The 20,656-nt window shown below is 39.7% G+C and overlaps 1 protein-coding gene across 2 annotated transcripts in view; it reads left to right on the top strand.

The window, feature by feature from the left end:
- Positions 1–19,922, top strand: part of LOC141921747 (visual pigment-like receptor peropsin) — a 34,593-nt gene extending 14,671 nt beyond the window's left edge. Inside the window, exons 3-6 of one of the 2 annotated variants that reach the window (XM_074820658.1) lie at positions 11,788–11,887; positions 14,069–14,173; positions 17,151–17,374; positions 18,018–19,922. In XM_074820658.1, the coding sequence (XP_074676759.1) occupies positions 11,788–11,887; positions 14,069–14,173; positions 17,151–17,374; positions 18,018–18,455 (867 nt within the window). In that variant the 3' untranslated portion in view covers positions 18,456–19,922. The remainder of the gene's footprint in view (positions 1–11,787; positions 11,888–14,068; positions 14,174–17,150; positions 17,375–18,017) is intronic. The other variant, XM_074820659.1, reaches the window with a different exon arrangement.
- The last annotated feature ends 734 nt before the right edge of the window (positions 19,923–20,656 follow it).

Genomic DNA, 20,656 nt, shown 5'->3' with positions numbered 1-20,656 from the left:
GCATGTGTGTGGACAGCCAGCACAAAGGTCATTCTAAAGATGTTCAACATTGAACGATGGTAGGGTTTTGATTGATTGGGGTTTGGTATTTATGAAATGTGTTACATTTGCAGTCCAACCAGAATGGGCCTCACATGTGGAACATAAGGAGTGAGGAACTTGGTGCCAGGAACGTAAAGCCCTTTGCTTTCTGTCACAGCTCTCTGAAGTCTGTGTCTCTTGTTCTACTCACTGCACTTAAGCTCCTCAGCAAGTAGCTGTGATGACAATCTGGGCTGTAGTGCACATGAACATGGCTCTTTCCTTAACATGGCCCATGCGTTTTCCCTGACTTGGTTTGTTTTGCTGAGTCCAGAGAACAGCCTTACTTGGCTTTCTGTTATTGTCTGTTTCACTACATGTTTTCTCCTGTTTGATCAGTCAGCTTCTGCTGTCAAGTATGCTTAGGGAAACTTTATTTTCCCAGGCTAGCCTGTCATTTCGCTTTATGAAGAGATTTCATGAGCTCACCTCACTTAATCCACATAACTATTTTCCTTTCCCTGACTCGGGCCTCCTTCTGTGCCCTTGGGTAATACTTTTCAAAATTAAGGTTCACCATTCTTGGCTATCCCAGTTAGAGGGATTGGGGAGAAGACAGAGAGATACTACTTCTCCTTCAAAACAGCCTAGTCTGTGAAAAAGTCTCTGTAACAAAAGATGCATCTCCAGCTAAAAGTACCGTCTCGCAGCATACCTGTTGGATGAGACAGATATGTGTGCTCCTGTTCTCCTCTGTATAGAAGAAACACCATTTCTTCCCCATGCCAAACATTATTTTTCTTTTTGGAGGTCTGACAGAGCTCTCCTCTCAGGAATGAGGTTGTATGGTAGGTCTGTATCCAAATGCTGCCCCTGATGAATGCTGTGTACAGATATGGTTTTCCAAGGGTGGCTTTTGGACTCTGCTTTCACTTCTTGTTTATCCATTCCCTGCTCTACCACTGAGTCTTAGTTCTGGTCTGGACAGAGGAAGGACAGTTAGTCTATAACACATTCAGTTTTTAGCCTTTGGTAATATTATCAGTAAGAAAACTAGTTCATATAGTAAAGCTCAGGTCAGGGAATGTAAGTCACTGATCAAGAGCCACCTGTTCCCCCATTGACCATATTTCTAGTGAAGAGCTACCTCAGGATATATTTTTGTCTTTCCCATATTTTTTTTATTCATATGTTCTACTGAATTAGAAGTTGCACTGAAACCTGTACATAACACTGCATGCAAATGTTCTTACATGTAGGAAGTAGAGAAATATTAATTCTTTACAGGTAAACACCACAGTTTCTTCTAAACCTTATTAATCAACCAATAGAAAGATTTTCTTGTATCTGTTAATCATGTGGTGAATACAAAGGATGCAGGTTTCAGGAAGCCTCTAAATATAGGGGAAAGATTATAACCTATCTGATCCCTCTAGGTGCACTGCAGTCATGTCAGAAACCAAGGATGGGCTGTGAGGTGCCTTAGAGTTTGAAATCCTTCATAATCCTGGTATTTCCATTTAAACTTGTTTCCACTAATTCACCCTTCTATTTTTTTTTTTTTTTTTTGAGAATATGGTTTAGTTATTTTGACATCAATTTTATAAATACTTAAGAATTTTGCTATGGGTGTCAAGTAAATTGACTGCTCTTATCATGTGCTCATTCTGTTGGTATAGGCTTCTTTAAAAAAACGTTACTTGTTTCTGACTGTTTCTTACGTACAAAATGTATCTCATATGTGCACAAGAGAGCACAACGTAGTTATCTTCAAGTCATGGTGCCATCACAGACATACCCACTGCCATTGACGTGCTGGATGCTGCTGTTATCGCAGATGCACTCACCTCACTATCAGTCGAGGTATCCCTGGTCCATATGGTTGGCCAGATGGTGCCAGAGCATCCCCAGCAGATCCAGCTCTGCACAGAAACAGCTTCATGAGGAACCAAAAAAAAATATGTTCAGCTTTAAGCTATTAGAGAGCACAACAGTAGCCTGCCTGAGAGGATTCAGCCCACACCACCTCTGTTCCTGCATCCTGCCCTCACCATCCCTCCAAGGGCCAGCCTGGAAGGGCCTGCCCTCATCTTCTTTTGCTGAAGCTGCTTTGTGTTTTGTGGAATAATAAAGCCACAGAGGGCAGCCGGAGAGAGAGAGATGACTGTCTCACACTGTGGTTGGGCTTACTACATAGTAGCGAGGAAACCTGGTTTTAAATCCTGCACTGCTTAATGCTCTGATGCTTTATACAGACAGATTCTATATTTCTGTCTGGCATACCCTGGAGAGAAACAATGGGCAATGTAGTGAGCAGGAGTGAGCCCCACATTGCATGCATGAATTGTTTTAGTCTGCTATCCTTAATTCATTTGTGCAATTTGTCTGACAGCACCAGACCAGTGGCATATGTGCGCCCTGAAAGGGCATGGTGTGGCCAGAAAGCCCAAAATTTTCTAGAAGTGCCAGACTTAGGGTGCATGCATTGAGGAGTACGTAACCCATGGAAATGTCTGGGATTTCTTGCACTTTAGCAGACTTTTCCAAATCATGGTGTTGTAGCTGATCAAGTTGCCAGCAGAAATCCCAGATAAATGGGAATCTCTAAGAAAAACTAGATTAGATGTGCAACCAATTAGGTGATGCAACCAGGACTTGCAAAGTTGAGCACAGTGACTCTTACCTCCTTTTGTAGATTCAGCTTCCTGTTACTGCCTCTGATTCAGCCACCAGCCACTGCTAGCCACTTGAAAAATCCAGCATTTTTGGTGTTATTAAATGTTCAGAGGTCTAGTATGACATTCTGAGAAGAAATAATGTCCATCTTTTGTAAAAATTGGAGGTGGAGATCTGAAACATCAAAAGGAAATTTACAACAGTAGGAAATTCTGAGATCAGTAAGATGAAAATATATGGGCTTTTTTCAGAAGGTTTGAGGGGAGGACTTGTAATCTCAAATAAATTCTTTCTGTATTTTATTGTTGGCATTTTCTTTCTTAGAACATGCATTTATTTATTTTCCTATACAGAGATTGTAAAATATTGCTAAATCTTGTCTGAGGAGGAAAGAGAAGATTAATACCTTCTTCTTCTAACAAAATGTTCTGTAAATTGTCTGATAAATCAAAAACCCTAAAGGTATTTATGTTCTTTTATAAATAGAGTAGATTTGAAGGACATTGATTTCTGTCCGTTTAATGTAACTGGTAAACCAACCAATTGTTGATTCAGCTAGACTATTGACTCCCTTGACTCAGTTTGTGATTTTATGCATTTGTAAATACCAAGACAGTGTTTAGGTATTACTGTATGTGATATGATATTCCCTCACATTCTGGGTGAGATGACTGACCAGTGGTAGCTCAGCAGTCAGTGTGACCAGGTAATAAAAGCAATGTTAGGTGGAAAGGACCAAAATGAAACCTCACAGGCTTCCTTTCTCCTACCTTACCAGTACTTGAGAGCTCACTGAAGAAAATGTATCTGTGTCTGTATGCATTCTTCATCAAACTTCTTCCAGCACAAACACCCATTCATGTTGCTCCATCATCCATTCATTTTTTCCTTCAACAAATCATACTGCTTTCAACAGACTCCATATCTAGCAAGCACCCTTTGCGTATATGTCTCAACCCCACCTCTGCCTCTAATTCTGCCCAGCAGCCGTCCATGTGAGTACACTACTCAGCACAGAGCTTTCACTCATAAAACCTAGACAAATCCACAAGTTGTTCGTCTTTACCCCTAGCAACATCCGTCAAGGTGGATAAAGGTTTGCTCCCACTCACCCTCCCTCCCAGCTAGCTATGGGGAGATGTAGTGGTGGTTGCTGTAACCATCCTTGCCCGCATCTGAGAGTTCTTGAATGTTCTTCCATGTTTTTCCTCTTCTCTTTCACTGTGGGGAACAGTCTGTGCAGACACACCTCGAGTTCGCTGGCACTCGCACACAGTGGAGCCAGAACACATGCTGCAGGAGTACCTTCATCCTCAGCACAGCTTTCCGCAGCAGGCTAACTTTGACAGAGGTTTCCCATACGAAGACTGGACTAGCTCAACCTTGCTTGGTGTAAAAAAACTTCAATATCACTGTATATCCCAGTGTCCAAGCATGTAGCTCTAAGATTGAGGCTGGGCCAGAAGAAACCAGGGTTTTTTTTCTCAAATCATAATAGTACAGGAACGTCTGCTTAGCTGAAAAATATTCAGCTGTCTACCTGTAAGATGTTAAAAGGAATTAAACCAAATGTAAAAAGGGAGCGAAAAATATTTATTGACTATCCTAGCACAGTACTGTGGTGTGATATTGCTGGGATTTTACTTATATATAGCTTATCATTCCTGACATTTCAGTAAGATGAAAATAACCCAAAGTCAAATCATGGAACTGGCACTGAGAGCATTAGCAGATAAAACAGGTGTTAAAGGTGCTGAAGAAAAGCTATGTAACATTAGCTCTGCATTCAGCTCACCTTAGCATGCTGAAAGGTGGGATGTGGAGACTGATCTATAAAGCAAATTCAGAAAAAGTGCCCTTTACTTTGCCTGTGCTGTGCTACAAAAATCTTCTTCACAGATACTTTTTCTGAAAAATTGTATATCTTAAATAGGAAGACTAGAATGTATCCTCATTCTTGTTTCCTTGCATAACTGAGATTTGGATACTGAAAAAAAAGTTGCAGAGATATTAGTCTTCCCTATATATTTACTTCTGGTCTGCCTTGATATAATCTGGAGAGTGTGCACATTGCAGTCAAAGAGGTAAAAGTAACTCATGTAGACATCTGTGAGCTAAATTTTAATGAGAAAAATACTTCATCTGCAGGGAAGGGGGGGGAAACCATGCCTTTGCACAAATAGAATCATTAGCAACATAGAAGATCGTTTCAGTGTAACTAATGCAACTGCAGGGAAGTTACGCCAGTTTTCATTAGCAATGAATTCTTCCTAATTTTCCTGTAAATTATTATTTCTGCAGCCAATTGCAACCAATTAGGGAAGTTACATGTTTGGTACTTGAAAAATTAGGAATGCTCAAAATATATGTTTCCTTGTTTAACAAGTCTGACGTAGCACCTCCCATGCCACCCAAGCACTGCATCAAACCACACACTGCTGTCTGGAAAGAACATTCATTGCCTGATAGTGCTCCTACAGAACCAGGAATTTCTAAAGCCTAAACTTTGATTCCTGCACTAGCTTTTCCTCTCAGAGGGCTTTGAAACATCCTTTTCTTGTTTCCTTATGTGGAAAATAGTAGCTTTCCTCATTGTTCTGTGCTGATGTGTGTTTCCAAGAGATTAAATGTCTTCTCTCAAAAAATGCTGTCCATCACTTATCTTCATTGTTCAAGATATTCTCACCACAGGGCTGAACAATCCATGTTCTTCTGACTCCTCCCTGTGTGTCACATCCCCTCACTGACTTTTAAGAAAAATTTCATATGAAACTTAAAAAACACTCTGATAATATCTGTAAGTATCTTAAATCACCCTACCTCACATTTACTCATCTTCTATTTCACAAATATGTATTCCATTAAGTGAGTACACCACTAGTGTGTAGGAAACAGTTTGGGCCCTGGCCCTGATCCTGTATTGACTGAATCAATGACAACTTGACTGTTGCTTGCAATGCACTGTATATGATATGACATCCAGTATTTCCACCCCAGTGTCCCTTCAAAAGGGATGATGTTACACCTGGTGGTTTTCCAGATAGCTCTTTAAGGCCAAGAATAACTTGTATCTTTTTACACTTCTTTCCAGGCTCTCTCTATGCTACTAGGACTCCTTGGAAATGCATGTGACTGTCCTGTTAGGAGCTGTCAGGTCCAGCTTATCATATGCAGTTGTGGTGTGAAGACCCTTACGAACCATACCTGTTTTAGGACTATAAGTATTTTCTTGGGATAAATCAGTTCTCTTCTGTTTCTCTGGTTATTTCAGGACAGGATCCAGAGGAGGCAAGAGTATCAACCTAAGAGGAGATCTCCTAGTAGCCATGCAGCCTTTTCAGGCTTTCAGGGACATAGCATGTTCTTATCTTGGCCACTTAATGGCGGAGCTGGTACCATCACTAACCTGCCCTGCCTTGTGCCTAAGAGCTTTATGAGCAGAAGAATACGTTCACTGGTAGGCATTCAGCCAGCAACCACAGATGACCTTGTATTAACCTGATGGTGGCTACATAAGCAGATTCCTAATTGCTGGGAAACAGCACAGACAATTGTACTTTCAAGAACGTGGAACATCATTTGTAATCTCTGGGCTGGACTGGCAGAGCCCATGAACGGTCTGTGGGACCTCTGCTTCCCTTGAGACATGTGTAAGACTCCAGAAACGTTTGCCATGATATTCTGAACAGGCAAAGACAGTACTTCTTTACTTTGAAAATAAAAGCATGACTTTAATCTGAAGTTACGTGGATCTCAGTTATTGGGGTAGGATCACCATAGGCCATAAAGACAAGCCTTGCTTTTTGTGTAAATGTAAAGATGAGAAGGGTGACTCAGGAGGTTGTTTTCTTCTTTTATCTGTCTGTGTATTTGTTTGTTTATATTAATGGTGCTACTAGCAATAAACAAGTAGGCTCTGAATTAACATCATCAAAGTGGAGAGGAGTTTTGGCTCAGGCCCATTGAAAAGAGTTTTACACAGTGTAGCACAGATGTTTCCAGAGGTTAGTGCTAGATTACCCATCTAGTGCTCCTCAATTTCCTTGTTCAGTAGTTCACAGAAAGACAATGGCAATACAGCATTTAACCTGAAGATGGGAATCTTTCCACTCCCAAGCAGGTGGAGATGGGGTACTTCAAGTAAGATTATAATCTGATGAGGCTGTGTAAGGAAATTCTGGAAGAAATTTCTATCTATTAGTTAAATTATGTGCACTTGGTGAGGTTGTTACATTCATAACTGTGCTCGTTGACAGGGGCATGTACTACTATGAGTATAAATTGTGACCTGAGAGGGCTACAACTCTAATAGCTGAAAGTCAGCCCAGAGTAAGTATACATTGAATCTTATTTGATTAACCCAGTATATAAACCTAAAATAACTACAAGCAAACAAGTAGATTTATTCCAGATTCCCTAACATTACTAAAGCCAAAACCTGACCTGCATATATAAATAGCTGACACTAAGTGTACATTTAACTATATAACATAGTTAGTATAATTACATGTCTGTAAACATAATTTTATAGCCTAAATATTGCATTCATATTTTTCCTATCTTTAAAATATGTGCCATCAACAGAAAGGTTTAATCACTTGGTGAATGCAAAATACTGAGTGTCTGATGCTCTCAGTGGTTTAAACTATCTAATTCTGTAGCGTATCAGTTTTCATTGTCTATTAGTAAATGAAGTGTTGTTTGTGTCAGAGACCTATAATGTCTTGGGTTCATGCAATTACCCCTAAGAAGAGCTACCCTTGAAGCCTGCTGAGACATTTTAAAAGGCAGAATACAACTATAGCTGAGCAATGTGGCATGAGCAAAATATGTTGTGTAAACTGTGGTAAATGATAATTCTCTTTCACTTCCTGTATTGCAGGAAATCTTAAAGAAACAATTTGAGTGCTTTAGGAAAACTATGCATTGGGAGTTTTAAGTAGTCTCCTGTGAAGACTGATTTTGATTACGAACCTTGGTAGTTCCTCCATTTGGCAGAGGAGTTATGATAGTCCAGTTGACACATTATTGATATACTGGAGGGATGGGAGAATTATGTTGTTGTTAGACTCGAGTGAAATATTTTCTCACTTACTGCAAACTTTAAGAATTTATTAAATTTTAGAACATACTCTATTCAAACGTACCTACAATTTTTTTTTCCCAAATGTATTTCTTAAAGACTGATTTAGGTGCTTTTTTGTCTCTTGAGGTTGAAGGAGGTTTATTGTCATTATCTATTTACATTATGAAATTGGAATAATCTGATATGTATTCAAAAATATATTCTGAGACAGCTTATTGTGATGACTTTAAACATATGCAATAGAAAAATAATCACTGTTTAAAGTTTATCTTTTTCTTTCATATTCATTATCTCATATTTAATAGAAGAGAAAGACAGGACGTTGTGGTTCTGAAAGGAAACAAATGGACTTCAGGAAATTGCAACAGATTCACCAGTTGGCCAGAGGAGGGAGCGATGCAGCCTTTCTGGCTGGTTAGATCAATGTTTCAGCCTGAACTGAAATGTAATAGCTATTTTGGCAATCTACTTTTGTGCCATTAAACCTTGATTAATCCATTAATAAGAACAATAGGTTATATTTTACTCTGTCTGCTTTAAATGAAGGCAACCTTTATGAATTCAGTAGGGATGAATAGGTATTAAAGGTAATAAAAGTGGGGCACACCCAAGCTCATAGCTAAAAATTTGATAGTGCACCAGGGAGTGATGACTCTCCCTGTGTTGAAGTAAAGCTTAAGAAACAAATCTGCATGCAGTAGGAGCTTTGTGTATTGTGCGTTGTAAATAGTACACCAAGAACATTAGTGAGATTTAAAATCAGGCACAAGTACAAAGCAGAAAAAACACAGCCTTTTCTTCAGTTGTGTCTTAGCTTCCAGGCAACATAAATATAATGAGCAAGTTCTGTGAGTATCTATATAGCCAAGGGAGTAATATTGGTATAGCAATGAGAGAAAAGCTTTTAAAACTGCTAATCTATTCCTGTTTCTTAATGGGTAAAAAGGAAAGCTGGTGGATCAAAACTACCATATAATCAACTTTGTGTTTATGTCAGAATTCAGTAGTGCCTGTTAACACTGCTGCTATTTGATCATAATTAATAACAGGAAGGACAAAATTTCATTACACAAAATGGAGGAAATATTATGACTGTGGAAGGAAGGAGCTGGGTGGGGGTAGGAAAAAAGAAAAGGAAAACCAGAACCGGGGAGGGGAAGAGCATCAATCTTCCAAAGTAATTAAATGTTATCTACTATTCTAGTATTTCCTTGGCTGTCATTCCATATATCTTTAAAGATTCAGAAAACAGAGGATATCATATATTTTTGTTACCTACACATATTAATATCTCTGCCTATAGAAATTGGGACTACGCTAAAGCAGTTTTTCTGTTGCTAACTACTTTGGGCTCCAAGCAGTTGCTTTGATTGCTATCTACAGTCAGTGTTGTCTGTTCAGGAGCAGAAAAAGTAGCAGAGTTCTTTCTTCCACATCTCGTAGGTGTATGTTTGAAGTAGGTTGGCTACTGCTAGAGTAAGATCCCTCATTTTCTTCTGAAGACATATGTCTAAGTGACACCAATATAAAAGTATTGCAGAATCGATAGGCTTGCTGGGAAATGACATGTGCATAGCTAGGCTCAAGAGTTAACATCACTGATAGAAGTTTGGCAGGGACAATACTGGTTTGAGGATCCTACTCCCAAAGCAGCCCTAACCCTGTTGGATGCTCTCTTGTGTTTTAATGTTCCAATGTTGTGGTCTCTGTATGGGCTGTTCTGCAGCTTCAGAGCCACCTCATTTACCCTCCTTTATTTGTTTCACCCCGGCACTCTTGTCATTGCAGAGGTCCCTCTCCTCCTTGACATTTCACCCTGTCACTTATTCCAAAAGAGCCAACCTGTGGCTAGCATGGGGACAGTTAGCACAGCCACCCCCAGGAGACTGCTGCTACTTTAGCCACTTACTAGCTTAATGGCTCTGGTCAAATTTCTGGTGATGGCCCCCACGCTAGGAGAAGCAACAGTATTTTGATATGCTGAAATGCTGTTATGAAATAGTACAAAAGAAAGACATAGTGCTGACGATAGCTTGGTCCTATGAACTGTGTTGATTTAGGTAAATCTGCATTATTTTTAACAAGGCCCCACTCCAAAGAAAACAGTTTGGCTTGTTCTTTCTTATGGTGACAGAATTTCATCTTAAATGGTAAAGGGCAAGTGTGTATTTTTAGACCCACTTTCCTCTCTTGTAAGTGTGCTCTAGGGCTATTTGAGCTGATCACAATATAATTGTCTCTGGTCTGACATCAGGGAAGGTGGGGTGGAAGAATAATGGTCACATCTGAACGTGGTAAAATATACACCGATGTATTTCAGAAAAACTCAACTGGTTTCAGCATAGGAGGACTGACTGTAACACACACAGAGAAGCTTGTCCTGCTACATTAGTATTCAATCTCATAGCTCTTTAGACTTAATTTCAAAGTGTTTATTTGCATCATTGCTGAAATACTGCTTCCTTTCTAATCTAATAACTAATGCAATGGCTTAAGCTTATGCAGCCTGTTTTCTCAGTAGCCTTTGGCCACGCTGTTTTCCACATCTGTGAAGCACTGTTAGAGCAAATGAAGTAGTGGCAACTGTTTTCATCAATAAGGCTAATGAAATGCAGAGCACATTGGCATATCCAGGTGTTTCACTAATCTCCACAGCACATAGCGGGCCATATACAGCCAAGTACAGCTTCTAGCAAGTAGCTGAGACATCCAAGGAAGTCTGTTTTCTGCTGTAAACATAGTTGTATTTATACACCAAGCGTGAGCTGATTGTAAGCAGAACACAGGTGGATGTAGATTGTTCTAGTAGCAGATCTTGCATGTATTTAAAATGTGGTAGGTCTGTAAAAGTTGACATTAAGAAGTATATATAGCCAATATAAGGGCATTGGTAGCAAGAAAAACCACCGGTGAAAGAAATGATGAATCAGCCCTTTCCTAACCCTTCACCCAATTTAATTTATACAATCTGCCATGGTCTCAGCTTTAAGCCTGGATTAAAGCCCCAGATTCAGTGCTGGGATAAACTGAATTCCAAGGGAGTTGTGCCCATTCACACAAAGACAGAGTTTGTTCCTGTAGAATAATGACGTGCTTTTCTGCTGATAATTTTACCACTTGAATGCCAAGTACAGTCCAGAGACACTTGCTTAGTATTCCAGCTTCGCTCAGTATAAAACTGGCACCTCCAAAATCTCCTATGCTCTGGCCAGTTTGGTATATCATTGCAGGCTTTCAAAAAAAGGACTGCCTTCAGCATTTTGCCTGGATCATTTCCCAGTCATATAGTGCTCCCCAGCAGATGGCTACATCTATCTCCGCTGCAGCAACTTCTTTCCTTCCAGAAGTGAAGCTAGCAGGATTGTAACTATCCTGTGCGTATATCGCTGAGGTCCTGATGTCACTGGGAGCCTACACAGCTGTATGGCTCTGCCTACATCAGTCAGAGCTAGTGAGGATCAGGGCTTAATTAATAGCAGGCAATCAGTAGCACCAACATTGAGACTCAATCTATTGGAACGATTTAGCTTTGGATGGTTTTATTTAATTTTTTTAAAAAGCTTTTCTCACTTAGCCAAGGCCATTACCTCCTACATTCTTCCCTCTTTGGCCTCAATTTCATGGGTTCAGTTTGCATGTTTGTTCTGCCTAAGCAGGACAGCTGCATCCAGTGCATTTTTGCCTATTCAGGGCTTTTCTTCTTTTCAGTTCAAGCTTTTTCTCCTTCATTTGGCAAGTCATTTCAGGGAAGCATAGATGTAAGGGTGTGTTTGCTTCTTTATTTTATGTACCTGACAGAGCGCTTATATAATTTTTGAACATTTACTTGTTCACTGATCCTATAGAAGGTAACTGCACCTGACATTTTATATTTCCCTGCTAGTTGGGTTTCCGGAAAAACTTTTGAGAGCATTAACATGCAAATGACAGGAGCAATCTCTGTGGTTCTTTTCCCCTTCAGATCTCTGCAGTGAAAGAACATCCTGTACTGCTTTGTTTTTCAGGTTGATGGCTTCCTGACGCTTCTCTTTGGCCTGGCTAGCATTAATACCCTTACAGTAATCAGTGTGACTCGCTACATCAAGGGTTGCCATCCTGAGAGAGGTAAGGAATAAAGGCTGTTCTTCATTGAACATTGAAAGTTCTGCCTTCATTGAACCTGGTGCAAATCTGTATTTCTTTCAGTCACAGGCTATATCAAGTATAAATTAGATGCATTTGGAAGCCAGAACATAACACAGTCATTTACATTACAAACATGTTTGCATAGAATCCTTCAGGGTTAACTCCAGTAAGAGCCAAATTATTACTGGTACACTTTGGTCACCATGGGTTAAATTCACTCTCATGCCGAAGATACCACAGGTCTTGCTGACCCTCTGTATTCTTCAAAATGCAACTTAAATGACTCCTAAGTGATGCACACATCGTTATCTGGATCGCACTGTAAGCAATGAATTTCATCTTCTATGAGATGATGTTTGGGAAGTTTCCAGTTGTTGATAAGATCCTTGGTTCAGAAGGCTGCCCTACACACAAACATTTTCACTCTTCAGGTTGTTTTGCCAGGGTTTGCACACAGAAGGCATCATGGACTGCTTTAAATGGTGCTGGGAACATTCCATCTGCACATCTTGCCTCCAGCTTTTGTAGCACTGCGCATCCTGTCATCCCCACATGCCTCTCCAGCCTCCTCTCAGTGGACAGTTTCACACCACAGGACATGAAAATTACTCATACCATCCCCAGAAATGACCATGACCTGACTCTGCCCAGATGGTCCCTGTCTCCTGCCTGTCTCCTAGATCTGCAAAGCACCATCACCACAGCCTTCCACCCATACTTCTTCCTTCTCTAGTGCCCTGTTGATCTGTAACCTGAATATCTCAAACAACCACTGTTCATTACTCTTTCCAGTGCTAGAAACCTTTTACTAATCACTCTCTTTCTGTTTTTTTTAATTTCTTTTTTATTAACCTTTGGTATAAATGCCTCTGTAAAGCCATACAAGTGTCTCACTGTACACATCTGGTCTGAAATCTTTTACACATGTCTTGCCCTGTGAAGGCCTCTTCAGCAAGTCCATATACACATGCCGTCATCTACCCCTTTCCCTTAATGCTTCTTTACATCTCCACTCACCCCAGGCACTCCCTTTTGCATGATCAGTAGAAACCTTTCCTCACTATTCATCCTGGACCTCCTGCCTGCTGAAAACTTTGACTTCCACTGAGAGTCTTATGTAATCTCTCTTCTTTATACCTACCCCTTCCATAAATTCCCCCTAGTCTTGCTTTCACCCATCCTTAGATAATGTATTATCAGTTTTCAAGCCTTTGTTATGACTGGCTTTCACCATCTTTCAGGCAGGAACCTATTGATGTTCACAGGTAAAGCATGCATAAATACACTGGATGCATAAATGAGTTTTTCTCTCTAATAGCGTGAGTAGTATTAGCTGTGAAAAGAACTTCTGCGGGGAGGTCTTGTTTCCACAGGAAGTTCTTCTGCAGTTTGTTGTAATGACAGACTTGTTAATTTTCAGCACAAACTGCTGTCGGAGCTGCTAGAATTTGGCTGAGATGTATTCTACATCTACGTCTTATATCCATTGCGTATTATGAAGGACTGTGTAAAACCCGTGTTTCTCTTTTGAAAGTTGTATCACACGTTCATCTGAGGGCGTGCATAATTTATGTTTGCCTCTAGAAGAAACCTGAGCAAGTACTCAGTATAACTTTACAGAAATGTTGAGGAACAGAGATTGGTGGATGCATAAATATTTCCCACGTAAATGAAGAAATAACCACAATGTGTGGCAATAGCAGAACAAATTAAATATTTTGTATTGAATGGCTAATGTAGTTTGAGCATCTAACGTATTTTCTCCTTTTTAACAGGGAAAACTTTGACGTGAATAAGAAAATCCTATGAATTTAGACTTACCTTCTTTGTTTATATGTAAAACTTCACATACAATTGTTTCCTGCTTTTTACAAAATTGCAAAACCTAAGTTTAATGTAGAATTTGCTAATTCTGCAGCGCTCAGCAAACACATTGTGTCCTGCTTAAAAGTCATTCATTTCCACTGTTCACGAATGGTCTTGAACACAAGCCTGACAGATGTTTCCAAATTTAAGCCTTTCTTATGCACTGTTTTGTCTTAGTATTTTTTAAAATAGCTGTATTTTCCTTATTAACTCTTGGTATAAGAGTGCATTTAGATTTCGGAGATATGTTTGCCTCTCTAGCTTTTATTTTCTGACTAAACTATGCCATTGCAGGTCACTGCATCAGCAACAGCAGTATGACGGTGGCGCTGGTTCTCATTTGGGTAGCAGCTTTCTTCTGGTCAGCAGCTCCATTACTTGGCTGGGGCAGTTATACAGGTAACAGGTATCTTTCAGTTGTACTTATTTGGCACCTCTCCACTTAACTGAACAAAGATACTTACCTTTCTTTCTTGCTGTTTGTGATAAAACAGACCTATTATCAGTGGAACTGAGAAAATCATTCATCACACATGACGTATGCTCAGAGTGTTGCCTGCTTTGATATCACCTATAAAGAGATTTTTTTTTGAAGATATCACAGGAGAGACTTGGACCAAGTGCATATTACCTACGAAAAAAAGAGAGGCCAGAAATATTTGGCATGGTTAAGCAATGAGATAAAGGAAACTATCAAAAGACATCCTTCAAAAACTGTCAAGATTAGGAAGCTAGGAAAGAACACAAGTTCCAGCAAGTTAAACTTGAAACTATAAGACAAACCAGAAAGATTTGGTGAAACAGTTTGTTGAAAATATGAAAACTAACATAGCAGAAGAAGAAAAAGATATCTGAAAGTCTGTCAGTCCAAGAAGTGATTAAGGTGCAAGATAAGGCCATAGCAAAAAAGGGAGGGGAAAAAGGAAAAATTTTGAATGGTGAACACTGCAGTAGTTCAATGGCTAAGGGATATTCCCACACCAGAAAATTTCTTCATGGGAAAAAGTTGAAGAAATTGTCTCAAATTAAGTCTCTAAAAATTCAACAAAACAAATCTCTAGGAACAAAATGGTAATGATATAGGCGTCCTAACAACTGAAATCATGTGACTGAAGTTGTCCAGCATTTACCTGCCTAGATCTTGTAGACATCTGTATTCTCTGAGAAATCATGAGATCTATGAAGACTTATTAAAGCAGCTATGTGAATATATCCTCTTACTTATTAAATACATAAGTTTTGAGGTATCTCTGAACCCTTGAAGTATGGGTGTGAGAAAAGCATCCATTTCTATGATGGGTTAAATCTTTTATCCTTCCCAAACCAAAATGGTACCAGGATATTAGGCTTGATGAATCTTTTGTTTGAGACAGAACCAAACTCTTTATTAGACTGTTCTAATTTTATGTCATGTTTTTGCAATCTGGATATGTCATAATCTTGGCAGGTCTGGACTGATCATTTTCTGTGTATCTTCTGGTGATCTGTATCTTCTTTTTACATTAATCTTACTAGCTCTTCATTTATAAAAGGATTTCTGATGTCCCTTTTTGTCTTTAAACTGCAGCCAGTCACTTCTTGGTCATCACTGCTTTGTCAAGGCCTCCAAGTGCTCCCATGGATCCTGTTGGATTCAATTTAGATTCAATTCCTTCCAGGCCTTCCAGACCACTTCTAGGTGCAGTTTTCCCTACTGAGTATCACAGTGGTCTCATGTTCCTGGGCTATCTGACTCTAAACACATTTCCATTGAGGGCACCCATGGAGATGTGGAAGCCCAGCAATGGCAAATCCGGCAGCAGGCAGCAGTGCAGGCAGTGGGAACCAGCAGACCACAACACATTACGCCTGGCTGACTCAGACCTCTCACTTCTACACAGCAGCTGCAGGGGTACCCAGGACCCCATTGATTTTTGGAAATACTGCTTGCCCATGTCCCTGCAGAGGGAGAAAACACAGCTCTGAATTCTGACTCACAGAAAATCTGCAGGATAATCTTTTCATGTCATCTGGAAGCTGCTTTCATTTTTCAGTCAAAAGTTTTCACAAACCAGAAACCTGGAATTAAGCTGAGTTTATGATTTTCTTTTTGAATCTTGAGGTCTACTGATGAAAAAGGCAAAGGAGACAAAAATCTGTTTCTCTTACTGAACACATCCAGACAGCAACACCTAGAGCTTTTGGTGATAAAAATATCGAGCTCTTTTTGATGAGAATCATAAAAGAGATTTTAATCTTTTACTCCTTTAATTCATCCTGTCTAAACCTCCTATCACCAGTGAGGAATTAAGGGATTTTTTTCTTCAGAATTATCACTGGATGTCAGAGAGAGGTCTGTTGCTAAATCATGCAGGCTTCACCTGTACTGTATCTCCAGGACTTGATAATACTTGACTTGGCTCACGCTTCATTTATTTGTAATTCAATTTGCTGCCATAACTGTCAGAAAAAAACAGCTTTTTCCACTTAAAAAGAAAAATCAACAATTCAAAATCTATAGAAAACCTCTAATGCTATTGAACTCAAGTTTTCTATCAGGATACATTTACAAACACATCAGAGGGTCTAAAGAAGTCAACTGTTATTAAAAAAAAGTATTTAAACAGAGACTGCACTTTATTCTCACTGCCTTTCCCTTAAGTATCCAAGCAGCTAGTGTCCGTTTGTAAATCCCACAAACTGCAGATCCTGCAATCTGCCTGATTTCATTTTAAGAGCCTGCAGCTCCTTTGGAGTTGCAGAACTGTATGCTTCCCATTTAGCAAAAGGTCTCATATCTTTCTAAGTATTTATATGTTTCATCTTCCCATAATCTTTATCATTATCTGTATTAATTTGCTTTCATGGCTCTTGCTACAGTAAAAATTTCATTGCCTTTTAGTTTCTATTAAAAAACCATTTGTATTTCCTAATTTGCTATGCAAGTAGTGACTTTTTACATTTGGTATATTGTCTCTTTACAATTGCTTGTTATACTGTTACAGTTCTCACCTTAGAAAGTTACTATGTAGAAGATTATGACAAATAAGAGTAGATAACACTCAAGAATATCACACCTACTGAATGATTACCCTTTTTTTTTTTTTCCTAATAAAGTATCACAATTTCCTATCCTGAAACAACAGTTTGTTAATTATGGGTTTACACTGGAAATCTAAACTGGACAGAATGATAATACGCTAAAACTTGTTACAGTCTAGCTGGTCTTGAAATATTGTTTATGTAGGAAATTAAGTCATGGCTTGTTAAACCAGAAAGATCAATCCATTCTTTAGTGTTTAAAAGAAGAAAAATACAGCATTTGAACTGATAAATTAATCGCTCAAAAGCGGATAAATGTTCTAAAAATGCTAACCAACTTATTTTTGCTTTCCAGATCGCATGTATGGCACATGTGAGATAGACTGGGCAAAAGCCAACTTCTCTACAATCTACAAGGCCTACATTGTCTCCATTTTTATCTGCTGTTTTTTTCTGCCTGTCACAGTCATGGTCTTCTCATATGTGTCAATTATCAATACTGTCAAGTTAAGCCATGCATTAACAGGACTGGGTGATCCCACAGACAGACAGAGGAGAATAGAGCGGGATGTCACCAGGGTGAGTTTGGGTTTCATGTTGAGTGGGATTTATCTAAATGAAATCCATTTTTCCAAAAATTCCTCTCAACTAGAACAGAAGAGAATAAAACCAATCGGTCGCATTTCATTTTTCCATAATCTCTAGTGACAGAGTCTGAACTCAGTAAAGAATACGAGGTTTGTTTAAAACTCCTACCCCATCAGTTGGCCACACCATTGGTGCCACATCACATGTGAAAAATAACCTAAACATAATAGGAGTGGGTTATACAGCACAAAACCAAAAATTGCTTTGGCAAATCTTTTTCAAAAGTTACGTTATTTCTGAGCATACACAGAAGTTACAGTGGAGATTTCAATTTACTTGCTGTTGACTTAAATCTACCCAAAATCATACAGGGGACTGTAGTTACTTTCATTCCATTGGATGAGGCATCATTCAGGCACACCACCATGCCAAAACTCAATATGTAACTTCTAGGTCTGCCTGGCTCTATCAAAGTGAATCTTTTGCTTGCCTGTATTCTCCTGTGAGCCATACCCTCAGGACAATCTAAGTGTTTCCCTTCCAGCCAAGTTCCCAGGCTACTATTCCCAAAGTATTGCTTCCCTAATGTCATCTTCCAGAAAAGATTTAAGACTATTCTTCTTCTGTCTTTTAGGTTTCTATTGTCATTTGCACAGCCTTCATTATTGCATGGTCACCATATGCTGTCATTTCTATATGGTCTGCCTATGGTCACCCCGTGCCCAATCTTACCAGCATTCTTGCCAGTTTGTTTGCTAAGTCTGCCAGCTTCTACAATCCCATTATCTACTTTGGAATGAGCTCCAAATTTCGGAGGGACATTTTCACCTTATTCCATTGTGCCAAGGAAGTCAAGGACCCTGTAAAGCTGAAACGTTTCAAAAACCTCAAGCCAAAACAAGAGCCCTCTCAGAAAGAAGAGAAGTATGCAGGAGAAATGCACCCTGCACCAAGTCCTGATTCCGGGATGGGAAGTCCAACCAACACCCCACCTCCAGCAAACAGGGAAGTGTATTTTGGTATTCTCGATACACCATCTAATAACCCGGATATTGAATGTGACAGACTGTAAGTTTTGTGGCCACTTAACACATGCACCCACTTTGTGTTCAGGAAGACCCTCTTCAGATCAGCGCTTGAGTGATTTCCTAATTCCCAGTCCATCTGTTTCTTTCTATAGCACTAATGACTATTCAACTCAAGCAAATCAGACGGTAAAGTGATATTTTCCTTCTATGTAGGTACAAAAGGCTACGAAGCACATTACAATGTGGGCAGCACACCCAGTGCCAGGAACATTTGACTTCCACATGCATGCAGGAAAAGGAAGACTGATTTGTGAAGAGCAGGCATTAGCTAGCAAAAAATAACTAATATGTTCCTATCCAAATTTTATTAATTAGGAGATTACATTTCCAAATATGTTTTTTGCTTTTCAACAGTCGTAGCCATAGAGGACCATTTCAGGGTGGTGGTGCTGCACAGCCCGGGCTGTAGGAGAAGGTGGGCCCTGCCGAGATTGCTGAGGAGCTGCTGCAGCTCCGATGGTTGCGAGCCAGCAGGCAAAGAGGTGTGCTCCCTGCGGGGCACCGAGGCATGCCCACCGTGGGGGTCCCAGGCCCTCTGCGTGCATGGCTGTGTGTCCGATCGCCTGTGCCTGACTCTGCATGTGTCTATGCAAGTTCCAGGAGTTGTAGATCTTGGCATTTTCTAGTCACTGTAGTCTGAACAGCGGCTTCATATTTTTTCTCATTGGTCTGACCTTCCTGGTGAGCAGAGCCTGGCTGTAGCACTCAGATTCAGGAAAGCTGGCCTTTAATTTTACTGATCTGTCTCCAAACTGGTTGTTTTCCTACCTGACTATTAAGGTGAAGCAAGAGATGTTGTACAGGCAATGAAACCAAAAATGACACTAAGGTTTTAAGAATACTGATGAAGTGTCGCATCAGAGCTATTTGCAAAATATAATCCAACACTTCATTGATGCTTCCAAAGAAAGTTTTTGTACCTGCCTATGGGTAAAAAATGACTTTTAGGTAAATGTAACTAAGTAACAATTAAAGATAGTGATTTAAATAGCTAAACCGTAGTCTTAAAACAGTAACAAGATTATCAGTTGTTATAATATACAATTATTTCACCAAGTTTATTTTACAGAATCAAAATGAGGAGGTATATCTTTATAATTCCTCACCTTGGAAATTAACTGCATACTCAGAGAGTTATGTAAAAATGTCTCTGTATTAGCTGTGGAAATTGTGGGTTCATTTAGTGCCATTTGCAATTTAAACAAGGGGGAAAAAAAGAAGGAAAAACACCAACAACATTGGTGGCTAACCTCACTGCTATTTATCACTTTTTGGAATCGCACTGTCTGGGTGTGCTAAAATGTAGTTGTTTTGCAAAAGTATGCTTTTCCAGATGTGTTTCTTGGGAAAGTTACAAAGACAGCCCGCCTTCATTTCCCCCATTGCTCTGTTTGTTTTGAGAAAATCACCTGTGTTTTGAAGTTAAAAACAAATAAATATTATAAGCAACAGTGAGGAACTGTGTTTTCTTTCATGGCCACAGTCTGAACTACAAGACTATTCATTTTTGTGGAAAATTTTGAGATATGGGTGCTATTTCATTACCATAAATAATTAAAAGCAAATAAGTAAACAGTTTGCTTCTAGATAAAAGTGCATACCGTAGCTGCAGAAATAGATGAAATCATTTAGGGCAAAATCCTTTCACAGCTGAATGAAGCCAGGCTGGCCTAGCCAAAGTTAGTGCACAGTTTTGAAAGCTTCTAGGGTAGCTCAAAATTCACCTTGGTAACCCTGCTGGACTGAGCCTTCTCACTCCTGAAATGCTTGGGTTTGTCTCCAAAGAGGAGTGCCACACATCCCCATCAGATGTGGTTCTTGGAGGCACCTGCAGCTGCAGGTGTGCTGAACACCCGCCCGTAGAGCCTCCATGGCCATAGATGCCAGGCTAGCTTTTAATCTCTGTTTTTGCTAATTTACAGATAACTAGGGAAAATTCTTCTCCTGCTGCACTGTAGCAATGCTGTTGATCTGCAGGATTTAGACTTTGACATAGAGGTGTGAAAAGGGCAAGGAGGAAGGTGGAGCAACAAGACCATTTCCAAGAGTCCCCCTAAACTCCTGCTGAAATCTACTAGTTCATACACCATTGAGCATGTACAGTGAGGGTAGACTGGGGGTAAGAGGAGACAGCAGTAAAAATGAGCCAGAATAGTAGCAGAGCAGAGGAAAAATATAAGAGGGG

This window comes from Strix aluco, chromosome 3 (assembly GCF_031877795.1).
Source record: "Strix aluco isolate bStrAlu1 chromosome 3, bStrAlu1.hap1, whole genome shotgun sequence".
In the NCBI taxonomy this organism is placed as follows: Eukaryota; Metazoa; Chordata; class Aves; order Strigiformes; family Strigidae; genus Strix; species Strix aluco.
Note: the sequence above shows the minus strand (reverse complement) of the source record. Positions and strands in the feature narration are given on the sequence as shown.